Source organism: Streptopelia decaocto, assembly GCF_964273445.1.
Source record: "Streptopelia decaocto genome assembly, chromosome: 1".
NCBI lineage: Eukaryota > Metazoa > Chordata > Aves > Columbiformes > Columbidae > Streptopelia > Streptopelia decaocto.
Genome location: NC_138663.1, coordinates 93,040,349 through 93,068,154, shown reverse-complemented (window position 1 = coordinate 93,068,154; position 27,806 = coordinate 93,040,349). Strand labels below are relative to the sequence as shown.

The 27,806-nt window shown below is 39.8% G+C and overlaps 1 protein-coding gene across 2 annotated transcripts; it reads right to left on the bottom strand.

Annotated features, from left to right (window-relative positions):
* Nucleotides 1-872: 872 nt before the first annotated feature.
* CNGA3 (cyclic nucleotide gated channel subunit alpha 3) lies at nt 873-25,282 on the bottom strand (the record flags this gene model as incomplete). 2 transcript variants are annotated; one of them, XM_082056483.1, is made up of 8 exons in its annotated part: nt 873-2,708; nt 6,750-6,856; nt 7,840-7,947; nt 9,697-9,816; nt 14,207-14,260; nt 15,841-16,020; nt 18,740-18,856; nt 25,182-25,282. In XM_082056483.1, the coding sequence occupies 8 exons, from the start codon at nt 25,280-25,282 to the stop codon at nt 1,300-1,302; spliced, it is 2,196 nt and encodes a 731-aa protein (XP_081912609.1). In that variant the 3' UTR covers nt 873-1,299. The 2 variants fall into 2 exon arrangements, with proteins under 2 accessions (XP_081912609.1, XP_081912610.1); XM_082056484.1 differs by lacking the exons at nt 9,697-9,816; nt 14,207-14,260.
* Nucleotides 25,283-27,806: the final 2,524 nt, after the last annotated feature.

Below are 27,806 nucleotides of genomic sequence, written 5' to 3'. Positions count from 1 at the left end.
GTAGGCATCATTCAATGAAGTAAAGAGGAAGAAAACACAGGCCTGCCAGCATGGAAGACTTTGCAACTCAGGGCTTCATCTCCCTGCCCTGCAGAAACCCTGCTGGGGGCTACAAGCTGGTGGGCACAGGCTGTCTGTGCTTGCCAGCCTGTGCAGGACTCTCCAGGACAGAGAGTATTTTTTCACTTGGATTTCTACTCTGCCAGCCTCCCTCCAGGACTGCCCACTTGCTGAGAGGGAATTCACTCAAGACTCTCCATCTAGGAGCTGCATACAGCAGGCTCCCTCCTTTCTCTTCCCCAGTTCAGTGAGGCTGTGTTGCCACAAGTGCTTTCCACCAGTGAGCTTCACCTTCCAGGTGAGAGTTTTACCAGTGTGGATGGGGCCACACTAAAAAAATCAGAGATGGATGTCCTACTCTCTCCCCAGGCGAAGCAGTCGCAGAGCGGCAAAGGCTGTGGCAGATCGTGCCAGCAAGGACGTGAGAAAAAACTTCTTCTCAGTAAGGGTGACAGAGCACTGGAACAGGCTGCCCAGGGGGGTTGTGGAGTCTCCAACTCTGGAGACATTCAAAACCCACCTGGACATGTTCCTGTGTGACCTCACCTAGGTGTTCCTGCTCCAGCAGGGGGATTGGACTAGATGATCTTTTGAGGTCCCTTCCAATGCCAAACATACTGTGATACTGTGAAACTGTGAGTGAGCACCGTCACTCTGTCCGCATGGTCCTTTGCACAGAGCCCAGCTCATGAGGAAGACTCAGACTAAAGATGCAGGCTGGGCGCGTGCTGCTGCTGAGCTGTGGTCCAGCTGTTGGCCCAGATGCTTCACGGTGAAAGAACAAAAGTTTTGGAGAAGCTTGGATTTGCATCCACGCATTTAATCGGCTCCTAAGGTAGCAAGGTAGAGCATGTACCCTATAAACATTTTTTGAAGCCCTCAAAAAAATCTGATCTCTTCTACTTTAAGTACAAAGCCTTCTTAATGCAACATGCGTGGGACAAGACAGTGTATCAAGACTTACATGTACCATACATACTAGACGTTCTCAGCGTGACTTTTAAGAAACCCACTCCCAGTACAAAAAAGTACCCAAGTGCCAGACCAAAATCTCCCCCTAAGAAGGTTCCAATGTTCTATTTACAAGAAAATACCACTTCAGTTAAAAATACTAAAAACGATTCTCTTTAGTTCATATAAAAATAATCATGTCTATGTATGCACACACATATTTACATACATTTATGGCTTTCACATGCTTCGACCTTCTCCAAGAAGTGAGGAAATAGAAATGCTCCATTACTGCTTTTTCTCCTCCTCAGGTTTTTCAGCCTCTGCTTCTCCAACTGATAAAGTGCCACTACCGTATTTTTTCACTCGGGTTTCTACCCTGGCAAGTCTTTGCTTCACCTTTTGTTGAGATGAGGAGTATTCTGCCAAGAGCCGAGCAAACCTTGTCTGCAGCGTATCCAGAGCTGTTTCAAGCTTTTCTATTTTTTCTTCCAAGTCTTTTGGGTCAGCTCCTGCTTTTGCTGCTTCCTCATCTATTAAATTGTCTTTCATCAGAATTTGTCGCCCTTTCTCTTCCAGAGCCTTTTTGGCTTCTGGATATTCTGTGAGGGCTTCCATTAAATCATCTTTAGACAAGCAGAATAAATCAGAATAACCAATGCTCCTTATGTTGGCTGTCCTCCTGTTTCCAGATTTGCTACCTTTGATGTTTAGGATGCTGATTTCACCGAAGTAGCTGCCATCGCTTAGGACTACAAATTGGGTTATGCCATCATCTGCCACCACAGCCAATTTTCCCTCCTTAATAATGTACATTTCTCTCCCAATATCTCCCTTTTTGCAAATGTAGTCCCCAGGACTGAAGACCGTAGGTTTCAGTTTCAGCACCAGCTCAATGAGAAGTCCAGCTTCACAGTCCTGGAATATACGCACTTTCTTCAGTGTGTCCAAATGGACGTTGATAGCAATTTCAGCCTTCAGCTTGTCAGGCAGATTTTTGAGAACTTCCTTCTCATCCACTGTTTTCTTGTTGGTCCAGAGGTAATCAAACCACTTAATAACCCTGGCTTCCAAATCCTTAGTCACTTTTCGGAAATGCATGTACTGTTTAATGGAATCGACCTTGGCCTGGAACTCTGCCCTGGAGGCGTTCATGTTGGAAATCATGGAGCCCACGTTACCAACGATGGTAGCGAAGATCAGCACGCCCACCAGGAAGTCAATGACCACAAAGAGATACTCCTCATCTTTCACCGGAGGAGGCGTTTCTCCGATGGTCGTCAGCGTGAGCGTCGACCAGTACAGACTGTAAATGTACTTTCTAGACAGGCGCGCATACTCTGGAATGGAGGTGTTGGGGTAGACCCAAGAGTCGGTTCCAAATCCGATGACCTTCGAAATGGCAAAGTATATACAGGCGTTCCAGTGGATGATAATAAGAATGTACAAGACAAGATTTCCAATACGGAACATGTTTGGATAATTTGTCCTGGTTTCTGTACGATCAAAAAACTCAAACAGCCGAGAAATCCTCAGCAAGCGGTTAAATCGCAGCTCAGGGTAGTTCAAACCAAGCTTCAAATATGCCAGGTCAGTTGGCACAAGAGACAGCACATCCAGTTTGAACTGCAGCGTTTTGGTGTAATGATCTCGTAACTTCTTTTCATCCTGAACTAGCAAGCCTTGTTCAAGGAAGCCTTCAAAGAATAAAAATATGTATTTTACTTGTTAGAATAAAAATATCATCAACAATACTGAGTGACTTACATTGCAGATACCTGAGAACACTGAAATTTGTACTGTTATGCACACAGGTGTTGATACACTGAGTTCATTTAATAAAAAATATTCAGTTGCAAATTGAAATATTTCAATTAAGTTTCAAAGCTGATATATAATGATGTAGAGCAATGACTCTATGATTACCACAGTGCTCCCTGCCCCTTTCTGCTCTATTCTGGGAGAGCTGTACCTTTGTCTTTTAGATAACTTTAAGGGAAAAAAAAAGGGGGGGTGTGGAGGGGGGTATTCGAATGCCTCATTTTTCATGAATTGTTGACATGAGTCATACCTAAAGTTAAGCAAGTGTTAAACAATAGTGTATAAAATCAGAGTGGAATATTTTAAAATAAATACCAAGAATAAGTAGGTATAATGGATTGTTGGAAGCTTCTTCAAAACAACATAGATACCCTTGAGATAATGAAATCCATCTTTTTCTTCCCCCGAGCCGTGTTTCTCCACTTGTGACCAATGTGAAAGCTGACAGGATTTTCCTTTTCATTTGGGGACAATGGTTTGCACCTTTTGTGTGTTTCTCATGAGAGCTACTAAGCAGAATTTTGTACACTGCTATTTCTTCATTCAAACGACTTTGGAAAGTATAAGATTTTTTAAATTATGAGAAGACATAAGCTGCGGTAAAAGTCCTTAAACTGCATCTATGTGAGAGTTCTCACAGAAAGGTTGCCTGAGCAGCACAGCCACAGTGCTGTTTTGTAACTCGGAAAGCACAAGGTGTTGAAAATGTTCCAGAAGGAACAGCAAATGCACTGTAAAATGTTGCAATTGCAAGTGGAGATGTTCAACTGTCTGCCCACCAGGCCAGCCAGGAGCAGAAGTCCACTGAGGGAAAAACAAAACATTCCCTGTGTGTTGGGGATTATTGCATTTTGCTAAATCCTTTAGCAATCTACAAGCAGCAGCTTTCTCAGCAAAGCATCTGCTGACGAAGACCAAGCTGCATTTCTTTCTGCCCTACTCAGCACGGCTGTATTTCTGGAATACGTGTGTATCTGTACAGCTGCCTCATGTATATGTGTGTATCTGTCTTTGGGTATCTGCAAACTGCTGGGACCACAAGTGGCAGTAGTTCCTGTACCATTAATATGTTACCTCGTAGACACTTGCTGAAATTGCTGCTCAAATATGCCCTTATAAACAGAGATATGTGACTAAACGGGAAAGTTTCCCAGAGAGATGAATTTCTGACTCACAGTTATTAAAAATAACTTTGAAAACACCTTCCTCCAGAAGGGGGATAAAAGCCCCTCAGCTCTCCTTTTTGTCCTCTCAAAGAACTGGAGTCCTATAGTACAACCTTTTGAAAGCATCAAAACACAGGGGTGTTCTAAACACAACTGGGGTGCATCCAGCACAGCATTGCCAGCCGGGCGAGGGAGGTGATTGTCCCGCTCTGCTCTGCACTGGTGAGGCCTCACCTGGAGCACGGTGTGCAGCTCTGGGCAACACAGGATAAAAAGGATCTAAAGCTACTGGAGAGTGTCCAGAAGAGGGACATGAAGTTGGTGAAGGGTTTGGAGGGGAAGCTGTATGAGGGGCGGCTAAAGTCACTTGGTTTGTTCAGCCTGGAGAAGAGACTGAGGGGAGACCTCATGGGGCTACAGGTTCCTCACAAGGGGAGGAGGAGGGGCAGGCGCTGATCTTTTCTCTCTGGTGACCAGTGACAGAACCCAAGGGAATGGCAGGAAGATGTGCCAGGGGAGGTTCAGGTTGGACATTAGGAAAAGGTTCTTCCCCCAGAGGGTGGTGGAACACTGGAACAGGCTCCCCAGGGACATGTCACAGCCCCAAGCCTGACAGTGTTCAAGAAGAGACTGGACAACACCCTCAGACACATGGTGTGAACTGTGGGCTTGTCATATGCAGGAGTTGCACTTGATGATCCTTGTGGGTCCCTTCCAACTCAGGACATTCTGTGATTCTATGACCTGCTGCTAAGAGATGTGAATCATTCCTCTTCGCAGGACACAGTCACTAAATAGGTGAAACACAGTGAGAGAGGCCCTGCAGCCAGACCGGAATGCAGTACAGACAACCTGATGTGGATCATGGCAGTTGTGGGGCTGCCTAGAACACAGATCAAAGCCTGTCCATAGACAGTGGGGAGTCACACTCTTCCCCAAAGGCTTCTAGGACCTCTGTCCCCAGGCGAGATGGACCTTGCAGACTTAGAGGAAGAGGCAGCAGGCACAGCCAGAGCCAGGAGGGCTAGTTAAGAGAGCTGACAAAGATTTCAGCACCTAAAAGAAGTGACTCCCTTATTTTTAGTGCCTGAAACTGCAGCAGACATCTTCACTGAAGCATTCAGGAGGTCTCCGCAGCAAGTCTGCAGCTCCAGTCCAGGCCTGCAATGCCAGCCTTCTAACCACGTTGAACATCTGTAAAATCATTATCAGGACAGACCTGGAAATTTTATAACTTGCATTACCCTGGACATGCCCAATTTCTGGGCATTTTTTTTCTTTCCCATTACAATAACATATGTAACTGCAGAAGAGAAATTTAGTTACCACTGTTGAAATTTTAACTATATAAAGAAGATGAAGCCCCCTGCCCTGCCTCAAATACAGCAATCTTGATTTAGGCTGCTATCTGAAACAGACTTTCCTGTTGAACAAGGTACCTGCTACATTTAAGAATTTGGTTTGCCATGAGTTGTGCGCTTCCAAAAGTGACAGCATTTTTAGCTTCTGTCTTGTAATTATGTTTACAACTTGTCACAAGCCATAATTAATGTCAAGCTGTCAGCATGATTTAAAAAAGAAAAAAGAAAATTTAAAGATCAAAGATTTAAAAGAACTCTCATTTTCATGACCCTTTCAAGGGACTTTTTAGGGCTGTATCTGTACCAGTAAACAGAATAAGCCAGGAAATGTTCTCTGGCCTCGAGACCAGCCACCATGACAGGTTCTATTCACACGTAAGTTCTCCCAGCCCCCTTTGAAAATGACACCATGAACAACACCCAACCTCTGCTGTCCTTCCAGCTGTGCCCAGACACTGCCTGAGGGAGTGCTGGCTGCCGTAGACCGCAGTGCATGCAACCAAGTACATCAAAGACTATTCTAGCAATTTAATGGTATAGATCACTGTACGTCATTGCTTAGGCCTGTGTTACAACCTTGTTTCGCTTAAAACAGATATCCCTTTAAGGCTAGAATCTGTATCAGCTGGGCATGTGCAAATACAAAATCTTCTCAGCCTGTCTGAAGTACCAAAGCAGGGACAGGAAGCTGAAGAGAACCACTTCACACATGACGTGGCATGGTCCTCACAGATCCATCGGGTTCACACTTCCTTCAGGAAGGCAGGACCTAAGCAGAGGTGCCTGGGTTAATCCTGTACCACCACCCTCCTGGGTTAACCCAATAACCACTACCAAGCACTGGGAGACCCAGCCAGGACCTCGCAGAGGCTGCAGGAGATAGAGCTGATGGCAGCACTGCTGGTTCCAGGCAGGGGGCTGCAGACTGGAGGCTGGAGGTGGGGGCCAGGTCTTGCTCTCGACCAACTCAATAATCACTTCTGTGCTGCACACCTCAGCAAAGAAAATGCAGCACTTGAAGGGTGCCTTGGTTTCTTGCCCAATCTAATAAGCACAAGCAATATGTCATGCACAGAGTGATCATGACATGCAAAGTGCCTTATCCTCCCTTCTTCACACAGGCTGTTAGAGTGGTTATTCAGTCAGTGTCTGGCATGCCTATTAAGCAATGATAGACCTAAATTTAGAGACAATTGAAGTGCAGGTGTTGGGATGTCCAGTCTTAGAACAATCCAAGCTGGTCAGACACTTCGTCTTCCCAAAGCCTCCACATCTGGGCTTTGCTGGAGACAGGCTACTACACTGATCAGACCCCAGAGAGGAATTTGTTTCCAGCCTTTATAGATCCATGATGTATCTGAAAACACTGTGAAACCCCAGAAAGACTCACCTGTCCTGAATCTGACAAACATGTCAAGAACATAGATGATATCAGAGCCATAATCCAAGAACAGCCATAATTTAATATGGTCAACTTGTAGCTCATCAAAGCAGGCTCTAAAGAAACAAAGATATAATAATAATACTACTATTACTATTACTACTACTACTACTACTACTACTACTACTACTACTAATAATAATAATAATAATAATAATAATAATAATAGTAATAGTAATAATACACCAATTGCATAAGCAGAGTTCTTGCAATGTGTGTCCTAGCAGCATGTTAGTGCACACTACCAGCACTGAAAAATTAAGGGCAGCATAGCTTCATGCCTAGATATCTGCACAGTAGAGCTCTGTCTAAACAGACTCTAGGATCTTTTAGGTGTTTAGGCCAGGAGCAAAACCCAAACACACAGTTGCCACACAAGTGCACTTACAGAGGAATACACATATCCTACAATTAAACATGCATCGGATTTCATGTGTTACACATCTCCATTAAGATAATTTCCAAATAAAATATTTTTTTCTGAGTGGCAAGCCATCCTCACCTCTCCCTTTCATCTGACAGGGCTTAGGTGAGTCATTTCCACACCACTTCATTACTTTGACTCAAAATTATTTCCACATTTTACAAGGGAAAATAAATACTTGAGTAAAATCCTTCTACCCTTCAGGCATCTACAGATGCATGACATTAATTTAAGATGACCCAACACTGCCCATACCCTTCTGTTCTCTCCTGGTTGATGGGAAGCCCTGTCCCAGCAGCGGTTACAGAGGCTGTGGTGGCCACGGCCGATCCCTGTAGCTCGCCAGCAGGTGGCACGCAAAGGCCACCACCAGTTCTTACGGGGACACTCATTGCAAGTTACAACAAACTGGTTTTAGACAAGATAAAAAGAAACGTTGGCTGTCTACTCCCAGTAGTATGTTTATCATATATCCCTAAGGGTATATTACCTGTAAATTTTCTAGGTAAACCACCCAAAAAATACTGCAGGGAGATAAACGGGTGATTTACACACGAAACATGAGACTAAACACTAAAATTGAAACCTAACATTATTATTAACTTAAATCCATACCTGCACACTAGCATACACCAGTTATAGAATACAGGTGCTGCAATAATGGTCAGCCAGTTGTAGTAAATATTGCTTGAAGGATCTATCACAAAGATCTCTTTTTTCTTCCTGCAAAGTAAAATAGAAAGATTTACACTGGAAATTTAATGAAGTGACCTGCTGGATCTCCCTATTCTGGAGGCCGCTCATCTCATGAGGTCACAGCTGCCTAGGAAGATAAAGTATCCATGCAGGCAGCTCCAGATGAGATACCAAATATTATTTGCCTGACCCAACTTTGGAAAAAGTAAGAGTGAAAAGAAAAATAGAGACATTCACATTGCCCAGGCTCAAAACAACACCCCTTCTGCATTTGACCCCCACTGAAAATAAAGGAAAAACATTAAATGTTTCTTATTATCTTTCCAGCTAGAAGGCTATGGTCCACTGCTAGAGAAAGAGCCTTCATTTGCAGATTAATGTTAATGTTTTTGGAAAGTCCTATTACTGAAATAACTTTATGAGCACACATTTAAACAAGTAAAATACATAGGTATACAAATACATGTTCACACAAGTAAGACTGTGTGCACATACACATAGTGTGTGACTAGAACTAAAATATGTATTATTATATAAAAGCACATTTCACACACTCACAGTCCTGGCTCCCTAGGCCTCAGAACAGTGAGAGATACTAAATGAAGCATACAGGCCTGGAATCCAGAGAAGATGTAAAGAACAGCACGGCTAATGACACATGTGTCATGTGTAATGACACGTGTAATGACACTCTCAGAAGTGCCCTTCCCCAGCATGTGAAAGGTTGATGCCGTATAGCCAGCATTAGGCATGTTGTATGAAATCAGAGAAATTATGTATTAGTGGATTTGGAGGCCCATAGCTGCAGAAGTTATTTCAACACAGTGTGATCTGTGAACCACATAATAGCGTGGGGAGTGCATGACCAGGCAAGGCTTGGATAGGTATTTGTGCGACTCTTCGTAATCTCCAGGAATCTAAAAATATTAAAATGTTATGACAATTTATTTCATATTTGTGCATACTTCTGGCATTATCCTTGCTGTCAGCTGAACGTGAGATGACAATGTTACTAAAAGAAGCAGTTTTATTCTAAAAAGTGTTTGCCATCTTCACACAGTTAAGCTCAGGTTCTCACTACATGGCAATTGAAGCTGAAAGAAAATGCTTAGAAGAAAGGCTTTCAAATAAAACAAAGCTTTGATTAAGCAATTCAAGATCTTGAGATCAGGCAGATTCCATCTGGAAGCAATTCCTAACTACATGTCCCCATGCCTACAGAGCACATGCCACCACACACATATATATAAACTCGCAGTATATTACCCTCACATATTCCTTAACTGTGAAGTCAGCTCAAATGTTTTACCTTTTTATTGTTATTTTTTATGACTCGTAATACTAAATAGTACTATGTTTGGATCAGCTTTGGGGGAACAAAACAAGAGTAGGATCCATTTCTGTCAAAAGCATTCAAATGATCCCATTTTCTTGCAGAAATACAGCATCTCCTCATCAGCTGAAGCAAACTTTAGTGAACACCAGTATTGAACAGCACCACATTAAGTAAGCAAATATGACAGTCAGTGTAACAACGAAACTTATTAGTACATCTAGAAACTGTTTGTGACAGGTCTAAACACAGGTCTTAAAGATGCAACAAGTTTGCTGAGCAGTTGCACCTTTCCAAAGGGAAAAGCATATTAAAGATCTGACAGGCTAACATTCTGCAGTCTACAGAAAATAACTGTGGTGGAAGTGTAATGACGAAATGCCATACCATGCTTTGTAGTGTAGGAGGTGTGTCACAGGCACATATTCATTCTTTATACTTACTCTTCTTTTTTTTTATCATCTTTTTTGTCATCTTTCTTTTCCTCCTTCTTTTCCTCCTTCTTCTCCTCTTTCTTTTCCTCTTTTTTCTCCTCTTTAACCTCTTTCTTTTCTTCCTTTTTGCTGTACAACACAACGTAAGGCTTAGCAATATTACCAATATTCTAGTAGTTAAGGGAGCAGGTGGATGTCGAGGTACAGGAAACTGGACTAGACTCTAGACAGAGTAGGACAGGGATCCAACTGGTGACAATGGTTTACAGGCTGAGGCCTCTTGAACTGACACCACCACACTAACACATCAGGTAATCAGCTGGCTGATTCCATGCATTAGTCACTCTTACTTTCTTGACCTATTCTGACATCGGTGCACGAGGCAGATTTTAACCAAATGCTTCCAGTTTGTTTCATTCTTTAGAACTCAGGCATTTAAAAAGAAGTCTATCAAGTTATAACAGAACTTGAAATGGATTAACAACCTGTCAACATTCTTTGCATATCCAAAACCTCACAGTCACTGTCTGAAGCTTTTATGGTAATTAAACAAAATGAAACTTGATTTTCTCTCACAGTTCTTTAAAACCAACATGGCTCTAATTGGCTGATTACCTCTGGTTTCAACTATTGCCTTGGAGAAGAATCCTAGTCAATGTTTGAAAAAATGCAGCAACTTCAGAAAAGAGGTGTGTTTTATTTAACTACATAGTAGCCATTTTATAAATGCTTTATAGTCAATATGATTAAGCCAACCTATTTTAGACCTCTGCAGTAGAGATCCAGTGTATCTACAAGACAGTCCATATCTCCGAGATTACTTGTGCCCCAAGGGCATTTTTTTTCTTTCCATCAACTGTAAAGGAAGAATGGATTGCCCAGCTCAGATGCAGGTGTCCATGTGTGATCAGAGGAGCCATGCCCAAGTTGCTCTGCCTGTATTTGTTTGCCACTGTATTGAAAGGCTGAGCATTGAGCATGAAGTTCTATCCTTACTCACATCAATGGGAATTCTGCCTAGACTTAATGGAATCATGATTGTCTCCATGTTTATTAATTGCTTTTCATGTAATAAAGTAAAATATGGACCACTTAACAGAATTATGTCTTACCATTCCATAGTATCCAGCACAGACCCACACTGCAAGATTTAATTCCAGATATGGTTTTTCATACTGTTCAAGTATGTATATCCTTTAGCTCATTAGAATGTGATAAGCCAGATATAAAGATGGAACTAACTTCTCCCATTCTGAACTTTGTATGAACAGTCTTGAGCTATGTTAACTTATACAGATAGGCCTACACATCCTCTTCAAAAACTGCAGAAAGTTAACATCTTTCCTAAGATTCTGTCAAACTTAAGGCTAAATTTGCTACAGGGATTGGTCAAGAATCATGTAAGCTGAAGAGCTGCACTCATTTGCACAAGTAGAAAATTGAACAACTGAGATCTCCCTATTTTGTATTAGAATTTTTTTTTTTTTTTATTCCTTGAAGCAGGAAGTGTCCCCTTTGGTTAGACATAAAAGACTAAGTGATCCTGACACTACAGGGTATGTGGATAAGGCATATAGAAACATAATTCCCCATACATAAGATCCAGTTTGGATGAAAACTGGGACTCCTGCTCCCATGGAAGCTACATGTTGTCCTCTGAACTGCCAGGATTGGGTCTCGTTTTCCCTTGCACTAGTGTCAATAAAGGACAAATTAGTTCAATGAGAGCAACATCTCACAGCAAAGACAGAATACGTAATACCAGTTGAAAAAGTGCTGCTTACTGGATTTGAACCGACAGGTGAAAAGTTTAGTGAGCTCACTTGTGCTCTGCATGTATACTTGCTTGTATTACTTAGCTCAGAGAAAAATCTATGCTGTGAATAGCAGTCCTGTCTATGAATGTGCTTGTTACAGGAAGAAAAAAGCACTACAAGGCAGAAGACAACAGTCGCTGATTTTAAGACAGTAGTAGCTTTCACTTGTCAGCAACAAGCACCTCTTCCAATTCTCACCCTTAGGCATTTCCATAGTGATGTAGCATCACAATGTCATTTGGAAAAGCCCACATTCCTTTGCTAAAAAATGCTGAAATCCTACACTCTCCCATGTCCAAGGAAATACCTACCAAGTTGACCAACACTATCGAAACATTTCAAATTAGACACTGCAAGGGAGCATAACTGGAAAAGAACCTTTGGGTTGACTGATCTTCTATTTGTACAGGCATTTCAACTCAAATAAACAGTTTTTCATTTACCACGGCTGATTCTACATGGCAGTGGGAACTGCTGCTTAAGTATTTATTTCTCTGCCACAACTCCCCTGGACTTTTATTGCTTCTCTTCCAAATTCGCCTCAAAAACTCCTTCCTATCTAAGAAACATGTCAAGATGTCGCTGTGTATTACTATGCATTGTGCCTGACCTAAAGGCCAATTCACAGTTGTTATTTTTAAAGTAGCTCCTTGATACTTAAAAAGTCTGGCTTTCTTATCAGAAAGGAAGAACTATGAGTAAATGTAATTTTCAAAGAGCAGGGCCACTGTACATTTATGGATGTTGTTATGCAGGGAAAAGTAGGTTGATACAGAGAATCAATCAAAAAGTCTCAGTAGTGGTGAACTCTGGAAGAGAATACTTTGACAGTTCTAACTTCCTCCTATGTGTTATATTTCACACAGCATCTAATGCCAATACTTCTTTTTCTCTGGCCTGAGATCTGCCACAAACTCATCTGTCAACTACAAGGATCTTTCACATGTAAGATTCTTTAGTTTCTGTGGCCTCTGTTCATTGCTCTATTGTGGTAACTCCCTACTTATCGTACTCCCACCTACGTGTAGTCTGGCAGTGGAAGTCACTAAAGGGTAAAGGTTGGCCATAATCAAAGACTTCAAAGCATCACCTACAGTTCCGCATGGGCAGGCACTCTTAGGTCTTTAACATAATGAAAAACCCAAAGCTTAAAAAAGATCTGAATCTTTTATTCTTTATCAGTGCTATTGAGTAAACTGGAATCCAGTAACTAATAAAAAACTATGTTGGTGCCTCTTCTCTTTGACAGCAATACAGGGGCATCCATTCTGTGTTTCCAGCACACCGAAAGCAGCGTGCATCTTCAGACTCAGAAAACATGTCTTCATCAACCACTGTGAAAACACTGTCATAGTCTCTGAATGAGTCAGATATTTGCCTTTCTCATCCCTCAAGTACTTTGCAAATCAAGTATGTTTCAGACTGTCAGGCAGGTAGACAGACAAGTGTTGTCTTCATTTAAAAATCATGAAACATTGGAAGGATGAAAGTTTTGCCCAAGGTACATGAGTCATTGTCAGAAACAGTGTAAGCAAGCAGTATTTCCATCCTAATTGGTCCTTTGGGCCCTGACTAGCAGGCTCCAGGCTTTTAGCACTTTTATTATACCAGTCTAAATAAAATTCTGCACATTTCTGTCACTGTTCACTGCACATGGATTTTCCTTTTTCATAAAAGTTATGCAAACCAAACCAAAAATGTTCTTCAGGAACAGGAAGACTTCTTGTTCAGGTATTTGCACAAAGCTTTTGCATCATCATTTAAAAAGTACAATTTGAGCTCATCTGTGATGGAGATATTTGGAGGAAAAAAACAACAGTTTCCTTAAAGTATTTCCGACATAATAAAAAAATGTGTCTATTATTTTAAATATTTGGTTTCACCTGCAAAGCAATGAAAAAAAATCATCATCATGTGTGACAAGAGATCTGCTGCTGGATGCTACAGAGCTGACATGTCCTCAGATAACTGTGGTCTGAGACACGCAACAAATATTGGTGTTGGGTGATTTTAAATTTCAGGAGCTCTTCACCTTTTCAAGAGATTTCGCTTTGGTATAACAGTGTGAAATATCTTGGCAACTATATGAAATAGACTCCAAAGGACAGCTTCTGTCAGAGCTTCTGTTGCAATGCAAGCCTTTTTACATTACCTGTCACTCTCTCTACACCTACATCAACAATATCTGCTGAACTGAAACACATATTTAAAAAAGATGGTCAGTTTTCACTTTGACTGCACACACAAGTGTTTTCAAGGTACCCTGATCAGTATCCACTTCTCATTTGAAAACCAGAAATTTTTTGTGGCACTTGATTTGCAGAAGGGGACTAGCATGTTAAAAGAGGAAAATCACTATTAGAAAATTAATACACGAATCTCATTTAAAACCTGGAGAATTAATAAATCAATTGGCAACGCAGTAAAATCAGCCAGCTGAACTAGATGAGGTAGGGACTAAGTGCTTAATCAAATTCACTCTTTGTGAGGTAAGGATAACTTCAGACAAAAAGAAGTTCACAGGGAACATAAAGGATGCTTTTAATACTAAGAAAACTAGATCGTTCTTTATAATTAAACTATATTCTTAGGGGAGGCTTAGGAAGAGATAAGGAGTTTATACTACAAATGTTGCTAGGCGGGAAAGGGAAAAAGAGAAGGAGCTACTAGTTGAAAGGTGTTTTGAAGAGATCAGTACTTACTCTTCATTGGTGTTGTTGCTATAGTTGACATTAAACTTGGCCAAGGGCCAGTGACTGCAGCAAATTAAATAAAACACATTAAAGAGTGTATAAGGACTGTTGGTATTTCATACACGTGCTCACTGACATGACGGACCGAATTACTAGCTTCTCACATGTGCACCGATAAGATTAGGAAGGTCAACTTTGACTGCAGTGATAAGCCCCTTTGCGTAACTATTTCAAGGCACCAGTTTCTTTTTATCATGTGCTTGGCAAACACATTTGTGACCGCATCTGATGTCCGAAGCTGGTTCCCAGGCATCTTAGTGCACAGCAACGTGCATCTCGCTATTTTTAGCCCTGTACTCATTTGGCTACTATTTTAAGCTTTCTTCAGTCCTTTCAAGTCTTCTTCACAGATGCAGTGCCAAGGCTTTTGGATAAGTAACAAGCATTCCTACCATGGCTGCAGAATTGAACCTTCATGATAGAACTGGGAGTTACTGTCACATGGCAACAGTGTAAAACTGAGAAGGCAAGAATGGATATTTCCAAATTCACTTCTAATAGCCTTATATAGAGCTTTGTTGGCCCAAGATCAATGTTGTCCTCTCTAATTACATAGAATCGTCAGCTGCTACTGATCCAGACATCTGAAAAATCAGACACCAGTCTGGCTGATTCAACAAAATGTGCTTTTGAGATGAATATCTAAAGAGCAGATCAAGTGAAGACAATAAGGCTGTGCTGGCTCAAAACAAATCAAGGTAACCTGCGTCATGCACAGCCCTTCAAAGGTTTTTGCTTTAACCTGAATTACTAGTGGAGATTTTGAAACAAATCAGCTTATTACTTGCTTACCTACCAGTCTTTCACTATGAAAAAAAGAATGGTAGTCTATGCTTCAAAGCATAATTCCAAACAGAAAGTCAACTTCTGTCTTGGGACTTCATCTTCCTCTTTTAGTTGGGAGTTAAATTTCGAACACTATACATATATTCATAAAGTAATAATAATAATTCATCAACTCAAAAGACTGTAAACACATTGCTCTGTTGTTTTATTGGTAAAATTTTAAGATAAGACTGAACCTGCCTTCCATACCAAAGACTGAATACGTGCTCTTAAGTCAGCAGCCAAAAGATTTTCTCATTTCTGCATAAGAAGCCTTCTGTAAAGTTAGCAGCCAAACTCCTGAGCAGGTGTAACAAAGCAACGACACATTTTGCACAACTGCTTGTTTGGAGTTTCCTAACACAGATAATGTGCATAGCATGAATGTCCTGAAAAGCCACAACTAGCAGCATCCTCGATTCTCAAAATGGAAACTGCATTCGTCCTCAATGGAGTGGAGTTTAGCAACATCAAGTTGAAAGGGAGCAACATTCCAGCTCTGAAAAACCACTCTGCTTGAAACAGCATGACCAAAATCCTTATCTTCTTTGCCACAGTGCATTTGAGGGGGAAAGAGAAAGTTGCTGAAAGCCGTAATACTTCAGTTATGTGAAGATTCCTGGGCAGCATTAGACACTTTGCTAACCTCCCATGCTAAGTTCCTTACCCTCTTCTTAAAATAAAACTTACATCCTAATCACCAAGAAAATACCATAACCTCAGTCATCTTCCTTTCAGGAATAAACACATCTTCTTACCTGTTCACCCCCCCAGGCCGCTCACGGATACCCAAAAAGGAGCGGATGTTACTTTGCCTGCTGGACACCTCTATAAACTCTGGTCCTCGGATACGCTCTAGGAAAGAATCCGGTCTTTGGTCTTCATGGTGCAAACGTCTTGTGGCCCAGGACCTCACAGATACGACAAATCGTGATAGCCTGCATGGAATGGACATAGAATATTGACAGGAACAACCAACGACTTAAATCATTCTCACAAAAAGTAACCCAGGAGGATTTTTCTCGGCTTCTCCACCTGCTACAAAAATTAAACTTGATGGGTTAACTATGTGAACCCGATCGCTTCCCACAATTTCATACACTGGCTTTTGCAGTGGATCAGGAAAGTATCACACATCAGTTCCTAGTCCACTGTACCAGCACTGCAGCAGCAACAGAAGAATATTCTTGCCAAGAAGGGGCAAACAAAGTAGTTGGGGTTGACTTCCGACAATCTTCTGACATTGTGTGATAATGAGGGAATTCTGGACTGACAGAATTAAGAAATAAAAAATACTCACAACATCACACACTCAAGGGCTGGTAGACATAGTGGAAACAAAAGCTGAGTAGTTAGTGAGGGAGGATGGAATCTGAAATAAGGAATGATAAAAATTCAGCCACTTGCCCTGTGATTTTAAAAGGTCTGTTTGCACATTTATTAATTGCCTATCACGTATAAATCTGTCCACTGCATAGGAAGCACTATTTCCTCATCCTAAATATCTAGCAGAGCACTGAAATAAGCAGAAAATCATGACGATGTAATAATTTATCATGCTATCATTACGCATCTTTTTCTCTACCCACTAATTCACATTATGAATCCTTACAATGTTTTCTGACAAAGTTCAAATAGAAACCTGTTTCTGAAAAACTGAAAATAACAGAGACTGAAATCTACAAAAGTTATTATTACCCACACAATGTATTGTATTATTTCCTATCAGCAGTCTAGTTTGGACATAAGTGGTGTTAATTCAGGTTTCCCAAACTTGGCCTCGAAAACAGCATAATGAAATCCAAAACAATCCTTGACATCTTACAGAGACCTTAGGCTCCTCAAGGAAAACTCTTTACATTCTCTCTGCATCAGATATGCTCAGAATGCACAAAGAGTTTGATACGAACAATATAAATCTTATGGCAAAGCACATCTGCCTCATGATTGCAGTTCCCAAGGGCCTAACTACAACTCCTCATAGATCTTGCCCAGGTTCTCTTACCGTGAAATAAAGAGGACAAACAAGGCTGGAATAATATCACATATCAGAAGCTGGAAAAACATATTCCTAGTTCTTTAGCACTATACCAAGATAGCATCATATAACTCATCCACAATTTCAACAATTAAGAGAATTCAAAGCCTATCAAGAACACAAAAGAAAAGCAAAGCTCCACATGAAAGTCTGAGGTTATTTCCTAGATTCCTCATTCTGTTAAAAAAATGCTGCATAAAATTAAGCTACAAAATTTTTCTCTTTGCCTGAGCGGAACTCAGCTTTCCCATAAGGAGTGGCACAGAAAACGAATATGGATGTTTTTACTTACATTAGAAAATAAAGCATTTTGATGAGACCTGTCAATTAAGGAGCAAACAGATTTTACCAAACAAGACTGAGAGCCTCTGTATTTGAACAAAGAAATAGAATTTTCTGATTTCTGCCAAGCTATATTATTTTCACTTCTTTATCCTTTACATCTCAAAGTAAGCTACTCAGTGAAGTCCACCAGATGTTGTTTTAGGTCCTTGAGAATTTACATTCAAGAGGCATGTTATGATACCATAATATTTAAATTGCAAAGCATTCATGTTTCCATCACAGGTTTCCTTGTATATTCAGAGCATAAATAACTGTAGCTACACATATGTGTAACTCAAACTGTCCTGAAAAAGGGTAAAGAACAATATAAACAAGGATTAAAAAGGTAGTTCTCAATACTAGTTTATACATTCATGTGTATTATGTTTACACAAAACACACACCTATAAATGTTTTCCACCTAAAACCAACTTCTTGCAGACTTTATAATCTACATTCAGTGGTGTCACTATCCTACAACAAAACAGGGAAATGCACGTCTATTCTTCACTATCCACAAAGCTGAAGCATAAACAACACTCTTTAAATGACTCCAGTTTTATAATATTTTGTTTGCCCTTGAAATACACTACCCTAAAACTGAGTATGGACTGTATTGTGGGTAACAATGGTGTCTGAAGACAGAACTCTGTAGTCTCAGGTGGAAGTCTTTAAAGCAGACACAATACGTTTTTGAAGCTCCACTTCAGGTTTATTATAAGTCCCTGTGAAGTAAATGACTTAAGGAAATGGTTGCCTCAAATTTTGCTGACTAAGGTTCCCAATCCTTTCTAAACATAACCGGATTCTAAAAACTGAAACTTTTGCCCTCCCAGCACTAAAGTCCCTGTCTTCTCCCTTGCCAAAGCCACCTACCAACAAAGGAACCATCATTACATCTCATTTGACAGGAAATAAACATGCATCAGCTGTCAGCCAGAACCAAACACTTATCAATTTACTTTACAGTCTGACCTCACTTCATGCATTTCCTCAGCATTCAATATACTTTCAGATCAGATCAGGTAAAAATTGATTTTTTTTTTAATTCAGACTCCTTTGCGTGAGCTCCTTCAGTATCTCTGGTATTTCAACATTTTTATTAACAACAAGTAAGCAATGAGTTCAGAATTAAGATCAAAAGCACCTTCTGTTACTTTTTATAGACTTTCTTCAGCTGGACTCCATCCATTTTTTGGACAGTGATGGTTCTTCTTACTTTTCCTCCAAATTGCAATCGGTCTCTTTGAACAATTCAAACTTAACACTGGAAATGGTATTAGTTAGCATGTTACCTTGCCATTGCTCCCCTGCCTGTGAATGAGCTTGTCTGGGATTCAGATACATGTCTTCCCTCCACAGAAATGACTCTCTGCAGTTCTGAAGATGCATCCTCACACAATGAATGGGTTCTGCAAAAGCAAATTTATTTTTTTTAAGAATTCCAGACAGCCTCCAGCAGAATTCCACCCCCCTCAAATCTGTTTCTTTCCACCACTACATCAGGAAACAATGCAGCAAATTGTCCTTATTAATATGGCATAGGTTTGATAAACATAGAGCTAAGCCTATATTCCTACTTTTCTGCAGTCATCCAACACGAAATGAAGTCAGTGGCGGCTGTGCCACCCACCCCAGCAAGCTCAGAAGCTGATTCCTTACTGGGCAGTACCAGTTTGGTGTGCAGATACACACCTGTGGGAAGCATGTTTTCCACCATAACACCTCCTGTAAGGCAGCTTTCCTTCAATAAGGAGATCATCCCCAGGGGGGCTTTGAAGTGCCTGCCCACTGCTTTTTTCATTGCTGTTCTCCCAGACATGGGGTTTAACAGTCTGGAATTTCTACCAGATTTTACATTAGCTGGTCCAGAGCAGCACCACTGCCATTCTGACCAGCCTGCTACCGCCACCTGCATAACTATAGGCCTAATGCTGCTCTCGTTGTAAAGGAAACTTCACCTGCCACAGAGCAAAACAGGCAACAGCTCTTCAGGGCTGCCCTTGGCAGAGGTGAGGTGAGGCAGCTCAGGACTCTGCCACACGTGGAAAACACTGCAACAGTAATCATGAAACTTACTTCACTCGAACCTGGCCTTTACCAAGGCTCACTCTGGATTCTTCTATAAAACTCCAAGGGTTTTCTCTGTGTTTTTCATTCTTTAGTATTCACTTCTATAAGACTTTGTCACAGCCATTATGGATCACATTTTTCCCCTTTGTAATGCAAACAAGAACTCTCACATGACTCTGTTAATCTGTATTGCCAGGAAAACACTGACTATAATGATACTTGCAGTATCGTCCTAAGAACAGGCAACAACATTTTGAATGCCCACAAAAGGATAATTAGCAACTCAATTTTGTGTGCAGTCACAGCTGAGAAACTGCAAACAGAGAATTAAAACTTTATTATTTCTTCACAAAGAGCCATGCTGAGAAAGATAGGTCCCGCCAGTCCCAGAATTCTCAACTTGTTAACTGTTTACTTCTTCTCTTCTAATATGAACACACCAATACATGCTGCTTAGTATTGAAAATATTTTTATAACCTAGTTTATGTTGTGGGTGCTGAGAATATTGTGGATGCCAAAGTTAATGTGGCTTCTAGGGGAGAACGAACCAACTCAGGGAACAGAAATCCATTATGGATTTTCAGATACACAGAGCTCACATTCAGCTCAAGAAGTCTCCTGAGCTGGATGCTGGGAGAGTATTAGAGCAAACCATGTCACAGATACTTGCAGTTTACCCACTTATTTTTTTCTTTTTTTTTCTGGATCATCTGCCTACAGAACTTCTGGACAAAGGATACTGGACTGGTGTGTCTTTCAGACTGCAGGGCTATGGCTGTTTATAAAAGCTTTTATTCCTTTTTACAAAAAAAATATATATTTTGTATGATCTTAGACAGCAATAAATTCTAACATTCTAACTTCTGTTCTTACTTACCAATGATTACTATTTTTGAGTCCTGAAAATACACTTTTAAAAGAAGATAGCGGGAGTTTTTAGAAAATAATTTTAAGTGTCACAATTCAGTTATGAAAAAGAAAAGTATTTTGCAGAAACAGATAGTCTTTCATGGAGGCTTAAGCCAGCACCTTCTATTTCATATCTGGATGGATTAGAAGTTTGTGTTGAACCACTGACTCAGACGAGGAGTATCTCACTAAGTTGCAGTAACTCAACTGCTTTTAGTGACTGTACCTTATGTTGTTATATTTGCTCTAAATATAAGTAATTAAATATAAGGGTCACAAAATAAAGTAGTGAATAATAATAGAGAAAACCAAGTAAACATGGATTAAAATACTCTAGGTATCCTTCCAAGCAGAATTTAAAAAAGAAAAAATATTACCGTAGTGCATTCCTTATCAGTCTAAGAGAACTACCCAAAATGCACTGTTGACCTTCTTATTTCTTTTTTGTAAACTTTTTTTAGCCCCAGCCTCCTCTATTAACTGCCATTGCTGTGCTTGGGCATCTGCTGACTATAAATAAAAGGCTAAGAATGAGGAGCTCAGCTTTATTTTGTGTAAATGCCCAGGAAGGCAATGCAGAATGGTGCCAAGGCAGCTCAGTGAGCTCTAAACAAGCTAGATCAGGTGCCAAAAGCAATGCTGTCCCACCAGCTCCACTTCTCTGCACCATCATACTCGCTAAAAACATCCTCTGTTAGTGCTTCATGTGCGCGATCATCACCTCCACACTCCTCAGCAGTGTGGAAAGCTGCATTCCACTGTCCCCGCACAGGCTCACTGTATTTTGTGCATCTGTAACACTGAGAGTTTTACCAAGTGTCTGTCCAGGGGATGGCCTTTGGTGTCCAGGGCCAGAAGTACGTTGAGAAATGTTTTAATCTAGGTGAAAGAAAACATGACTTGATCTGAACACCTTCCAATCTGATCCAGAGTCCCATGAAACACATTAAAAACTTCAAATTATTTCAATTACTCCCTGGTCAGGCTCTTACCAGTAAGTGATCACACACACTCATTGAAAAAAAAATATTCCGTAGGGGAAAGAAAGGCAAAACTCTCAGACTCAACTGTTGGTATCAAATTGGGCGGATTATGGACTCAACCAGTGAAATTCTGAAGTCTACATTTTTATTTTGGTTGCTTGACTGTTCTTAAAAACCAACTTTCTGATTACTCTGCATGTGCATCAAGAATTTCTACAACTAGGTTTATGTTACAACTAAATATAAAAATTTGTAAATAAATTCAGGTTTGCCTTACAAAAAAGTTATAGCTATATCATGTGTAGACAACTCAGGAAAATCAAAATGATTTTGTGAAAACAGTTCTAAAGTGCTTGCATTTCACTTTTACAAATACGGCTTATGTATATCTGCAACAGGATCAGAATACAATACACAAAGGACTCCACCAGGCAACTCTTATGAAAGCATCTGTCCCATGTTACGCAGCAATCACAAATATATTCCACTTTAATTATTGTAACTCCCTGTTATAACTGTTATAAAACTGATGTACTCATTCCTGATTTCCCTCAACCCTGTTCAAGTAACACAGGAGACCTTATTCATTAGCTGACTTTGTACTGATGCAGAGGGACAGTTACAGATAGAGCTTTTGATGTTACACCTTCAACACATGCGGCATAGCTTCTATTTTATTTTTACAAACACAGACTCATTCCCATCTGGACTCCACAACCTTTTTTGATATCTGCAGCAAAACAGTAACCACTGCCATTACTATCCACAGGTGTTACGTGGTCTGAAACCAACACAAGAGAATACACCGAGTCCCAAGAAACAAAGAGCAGGTTACAAACCAGAAATACCAGCAGACGAGTGTGCCTCCTTAGGTTATGCTGAAAAATATTCTATTTCTATGGGGGTAGCATTCTCTCTCTAAGAGAAAACTCACTGACACTGAGGTTTCTGCTCCCTGCCTCTTCAGGCATGGCCAATTTATTCCCATGCTTTGAGATACCTAGTGGAGTAAGCTCTGGGAAAGATACTTAAATCTGTACCTGCTCTGTACGTCTCTCTTGCCCTGACTTAATTTGGCTCTAAATCTACACAAAGATCTTCAAGCAAACCCTAGAAGACCATTTTCACCTAAAACGCATGCAAATAATCCAGAATTTTCATTTAGTAGTAATTGAAGTTCTGATCAGTTAAACAGGAATTGATGAAGCCCTTTAAAGTAATTACTACGAGCCAGACTTCAAGGGTGGGATTTGGCTCCAGTTGACCTAAATTAGGGTATCTAATATAAGCTGAGTATCTCAAATTTCCATTATAGTCAACTGCCATATTAGAGCTTGGTTCAGTTGCTTCAGCACAGGAGTCTAGCACGATTGGGAATACCTCAAAATACTTTATCTGACCTGTCCAGAGCACACAGGTCTTAGCTCACATCCACTAGCCACAGCTAAATGCTTCAGATGTTCTATGGTATCTCAAATAGCTTCAGGTGACTATTTTAGGCAACTAAATATCTCGCATTATCAACAGAGCCAAATGAGCCTGAAGAGCTATTTGATTTCAGGGTAAAGTGAACAGCTCCTGGGCACCACTGAGCATTAGCACTGACCACATCTCCACTGATGACAGCATGAACATACAGACACTGAAATCCACATGTCTACAAGGCTCAGCTGAAACCTACTTCCAATATTTAGTGAGCCAGACAGTGTCTATAAGACAATGTGCTGCCTGTCGTATTTGAGCTGCTTCAATACAGAGGCTCGGATTTTTAAAATGAGGACTCATTTGTTATTTTTTGTTTTGTTGATTTTTGTTTTAACAAAATGGACCAACTTTACAGCACACTACACTAGAAGAACATGGGCACATGAATCACCTACTCCTGCGTAACTGAGAATGACAGTTTAAAGATCACCTGCAGCTTTCTGTTAACTGTTTCAGTGAATGCTTTTCCTTGGTGATATGGCATTTCACAACAGAAAACCACTTAAGCACATCCTTAGCATTAAGCATAAATTTAACACCTACTGACTTTAATGAGAACTAAGTAATGTACTTAATTGCTTCATTGAACTATAGCCAACAGGAGCTGGAGGAACATAGAGACAAAGGAGAAATGCTGCTACTGCAGGAAAGCTGCTTTTTTTTTCTAATGCCTATAATTGTATATTTTGCTACTAGACAAAGAAGGGCTAAAATTTTGGATGGGATCTATCTTTTTGTACATATTCTAAAACAAATCTGAACTAAAAATATGTGTATCAAAATTCTCTGAGTGGCATTACAAAGGTATGGTATATACTTACTAGCAGCCACTTCAGTTATCAAAAAACCTTAAATATGAGATCTCTTCTACTGAGTGAGATTGTATCTTTTTACTCATCTATGGACTCCTGTAATTAATGCTGATAATAGCAAACTTCATTTTAAATAAATGGTTCATCAAGACCATCATCATCATGATAAAGAGCAATTCGTATTTCAGTCTATCTATCATAAGCAAGTCACTGTCTCTGAAACTGCAGATGGCTGCAGTGATTTAATTCTACATTTAAATCTTTATAACCACACTCCCACACCCCTGTCACTAATTCCATTCTATGAGCTGCGAATCACTGATATCCTCTACAAAAAGGACATTGGAAAAAAAGGAAAGGAAGAGGCTCATTTTGATCTGTGCTTTCCCTGTTTCTGAGATACCACTGTAAATGGAGATGAAGGGACACGGCTCTTGCATATCTCCCTATGGAGACCATGGGGTAGTATAATAAAGTCAAGCAAGCCAGACTGTGCAGAATAAAAGCAGCTCCATTTTCTTTAGTGCAGGTACACCTACATGGCAGAAGGTATCAGGTAAGCAAAGCAGAAAAAAAAAATAAAGGACCAATTCCAACAGAATAGGGATCACGGGACCATATCCATCCTAGACACTAGGGGCATGCAATCCCAAATTATCCTAATGCAGGCAGTCCTACCAGCCCTGCAGAATTTTAGGTGCTCTAGTCCGGGCACACATCTAAACAGCAAGAGACAGTGTGACAAGGTCCACATAGCGGAAGTGCTTGACCATAACAAGCCAGAAGCAGAACACTTTTTCCAGTCTGTACAGGTGCTGTGGATCATCAGACACTTTCCTGCAGGCGCAGCAGGGTTTGCCCAGGCTAGAGAAATGACTGGTACTGTGTAAAATTAAAGCGCAAGCTCACTGGCACATTTTAAACACCCACTTTAAAACCATCAAAACAGAAAAAGGTGAATGCAAAGAAAACATTACAGGTCCACAGTACAGTGAGAGGCTCTGAAAAGACAGTACAGAAATGTGGATATTTTTTATACACTACAGATGTTTGCTATGACAGGAACTAGGTGATTTGCAGAGGCTACTTTTAAAAACATGTCCTGAGGCTTTTCACTGCATGGCACTAGGAGGATCCCTTTTTCTCCAAATCTCACAGACTGGGGAAGCACAGTCCCTGCTGTCTGCTTGGTGACCTCAGAAAGAGGTTTCCCCTTAATGAGTTGGTGTAATTTCCACTGATGTGAAAATGGCATTTATTCCTGAATTAATACAGATTTTGGTTCCAAAACTGCAAGCCATGACAACCCTTCTTTTGCTGTCGCTTTTATACTTTGGATATACCTCGTTAAGTCAGTAAAGTGCACTGGATCAACAAAATCAAGGTATAAAACTCCCATACTGCAGAGCTAAGAGGAATGTCACAAATTACGCAGCAATCTGTCCTCTAGACTGCAATGAAAGGAATATATTACCTGATATAGCCATTTTCAATCCTTTCAATATCTTCATCGGTAGTTCTGATAGACAGTCTGTGTATACCAGGGTAGGAGTGCTGGGTGTTGATTTTTGCCATTTTGCTTCACATATCAACATCTAAATGACAGCTGAAATGGGAAAAACACATTTTGTAAAGGCTGCAAAATGAATGTGTTCAGTACTTGAAAAGAGTGATTTCTTAAAACAATGGAACAGCAAAAAGCAAATTCAACCATTGAAAGAATAGCCAATTATATTTCCACACACGATACCTGTTTATTTATTTGCACTGGATGGAAAAATGTCCTACTAAAAGTGTAACAAAGACAATTCATTTTGACCAAAGAAAAGGGTTACATGAAACGAAATTCTTTTTAGTCTCCGGGCTATCTGAATCCCTACGCTGCCATACCTATTATCTATAGTGAAATTGCATTTAAAATCTCATTAAAAGATTACAGTTAGAAAGCCAACCAAAAAACATTAGGTAATACATGTGCTAGGATAACACATTCCACTTTCAGTTGATCTCCTTGTGCTAATTTTATCTATTTTATGATGAAGTTTTTTATTCTGAAAATGCATATTAACCAAGTAGATAATTATTGAAATGTGTCCCTCAGCTGAATATATGCTGTGCATTAATTCTGTATTATCTAAACTCTGCACTAAACACATAGTAGGTTTTTTCCCATCTATTTCCAGATGTCGTTTTTGTTATAACGCCTCAAGACAAGCTCTACTAAGATACTTAGCAGCCCAGCTCTTACAAGATTCAGGAAATTCCTAAATTCCTTTCCAGATTTGGTCTTCAATGCCTTAGCAACATTAGTAAGTGAAATTCATATCACACCTAACCCTGCTAAACAAGTTTTAAGACTCAAGAAAAATGTCTCTAAAAATGAAGGACTGAAAGACTCTCAGTGAAAATTCTGAATTTTGAAATTTTTTCTAAGCTTTGAAACTCCATTCAAGAACCTTTTTTTGTTTGAGATACACCTAGAATAAAATTCTCTTGCGATCATTCAACTACCTCAGTCCACCTACTGTCCCTTTTTCATCTGTAATCCTCTGTTTCATTGACCATGTAACATTCAGCTTTAACAGCAAATGAAATACAGATCTTCTAGAAACTAACATCATTCTTCCCTGAATTACTCCTGAAGCAAAGCTCACAATCCATATTTAGGTCTGTGTAACATATCCAGTTTCTTAAAAAAACACATACTTGATTTGCCCTCCACTTAACTCCTAGAGAATTAAAGAGAATCATATACAACTTTTAAAATTATTTAATATATTTCAAAATATAAAATAGATTACCTTAATTTTTGCACCCAGATACAATAAAATAATGAAGATAGTCCTAGGGCATAATTTAACAGTGGAAAATCTGTTTAGTATTTCCCATTTCTAATTTTACCTCAGTGCAAGTCAATCGATGGATAACTGTGTCTCATCTTAAAACTGAGTCCTGTTAATTTAAGCTTTAATGGGGAAAAAATGGGCATTTCTATGACACATTGATATATTTAAAAAAAAAAAAAAAAGAGGAGTCTTTTCAATCCACTCTCAGATTTGAATGTTAACTCAAGAATTAATTCCTAAAGTGCTGATAATTTATGCTAAAAACATGAGTACATATAAAAATGCTAACTGGAACAGTCTCACAAAAGGAATAGATTTTGTCTGTCCAAAAAAATCTACCAAATTATTTATATGTTTCTGTTACTGTATATCCATTATAAATATCAATGAATAAGATTTCTTTTAGAAAGTATTCAGCCTTTGAGAGACAAACATTTTTATTATTAAACTGACCATCCAAATGAATAGATTTCAGAATAGGTATGATGCCAAAAATATCTCATTTCCTAGAAAATTGTTCATAAATAATTTTTTTGTTATAATTACTGCTTCCGTTACATACTTTGTTACACAGAATTAGATGACATGCAATAGCACTTTGTTGATTAGTGCGTTTATTTTGACGTAATGGGTAGTATTAAGGTAACTCACATTTCTCACATATCAATTTGAACATAACTCAAGGTAAAAAGAAAACGTTTTTTTCCTTCTGTTATTAATGATTTCTTCAAAGTTCAGCTTACCAAAATCTGAAGAAGTAGCCTACTATTTACTCTCTGCCTCGCTACCCAGGTACCAAGACTTCACTTACAATGGAAGGCTACAAGACCAAGATATCCAAGGTGTCACGGCCACATCTTCAAAAACAGAGCAGCATGTGTCCTGCTGACAAATTGTTATGCACATCCATAAAGTAAGGCACAGTAGAAAATTGCTTTTTCCTACTAATAGTTGCTCTTGCTACCTATTTCATTTCCACTGCTTTGAGTCTCACAAAACATAACTTTTAAGAGTAAGTTGGTAAGTAAGCTGCTTGGATTTTACTGCTCCATATAGTCTCTCCTTTAAAGCTCAGCCAAATAATTTTGGGTTTGGTTTTCTTGTTTGTTGTTTGTTTGGGGTTTGTTTGTTTGTTTTTAAACAGAACTCTCTACCACATTGCAAAAGGGAGAGGTAAATTGTTACTCTTCCACCGAACAGCATCATGTATTCCCCATGTATGCCCATTAAACTTCCAGTTTATTCTACTTAAA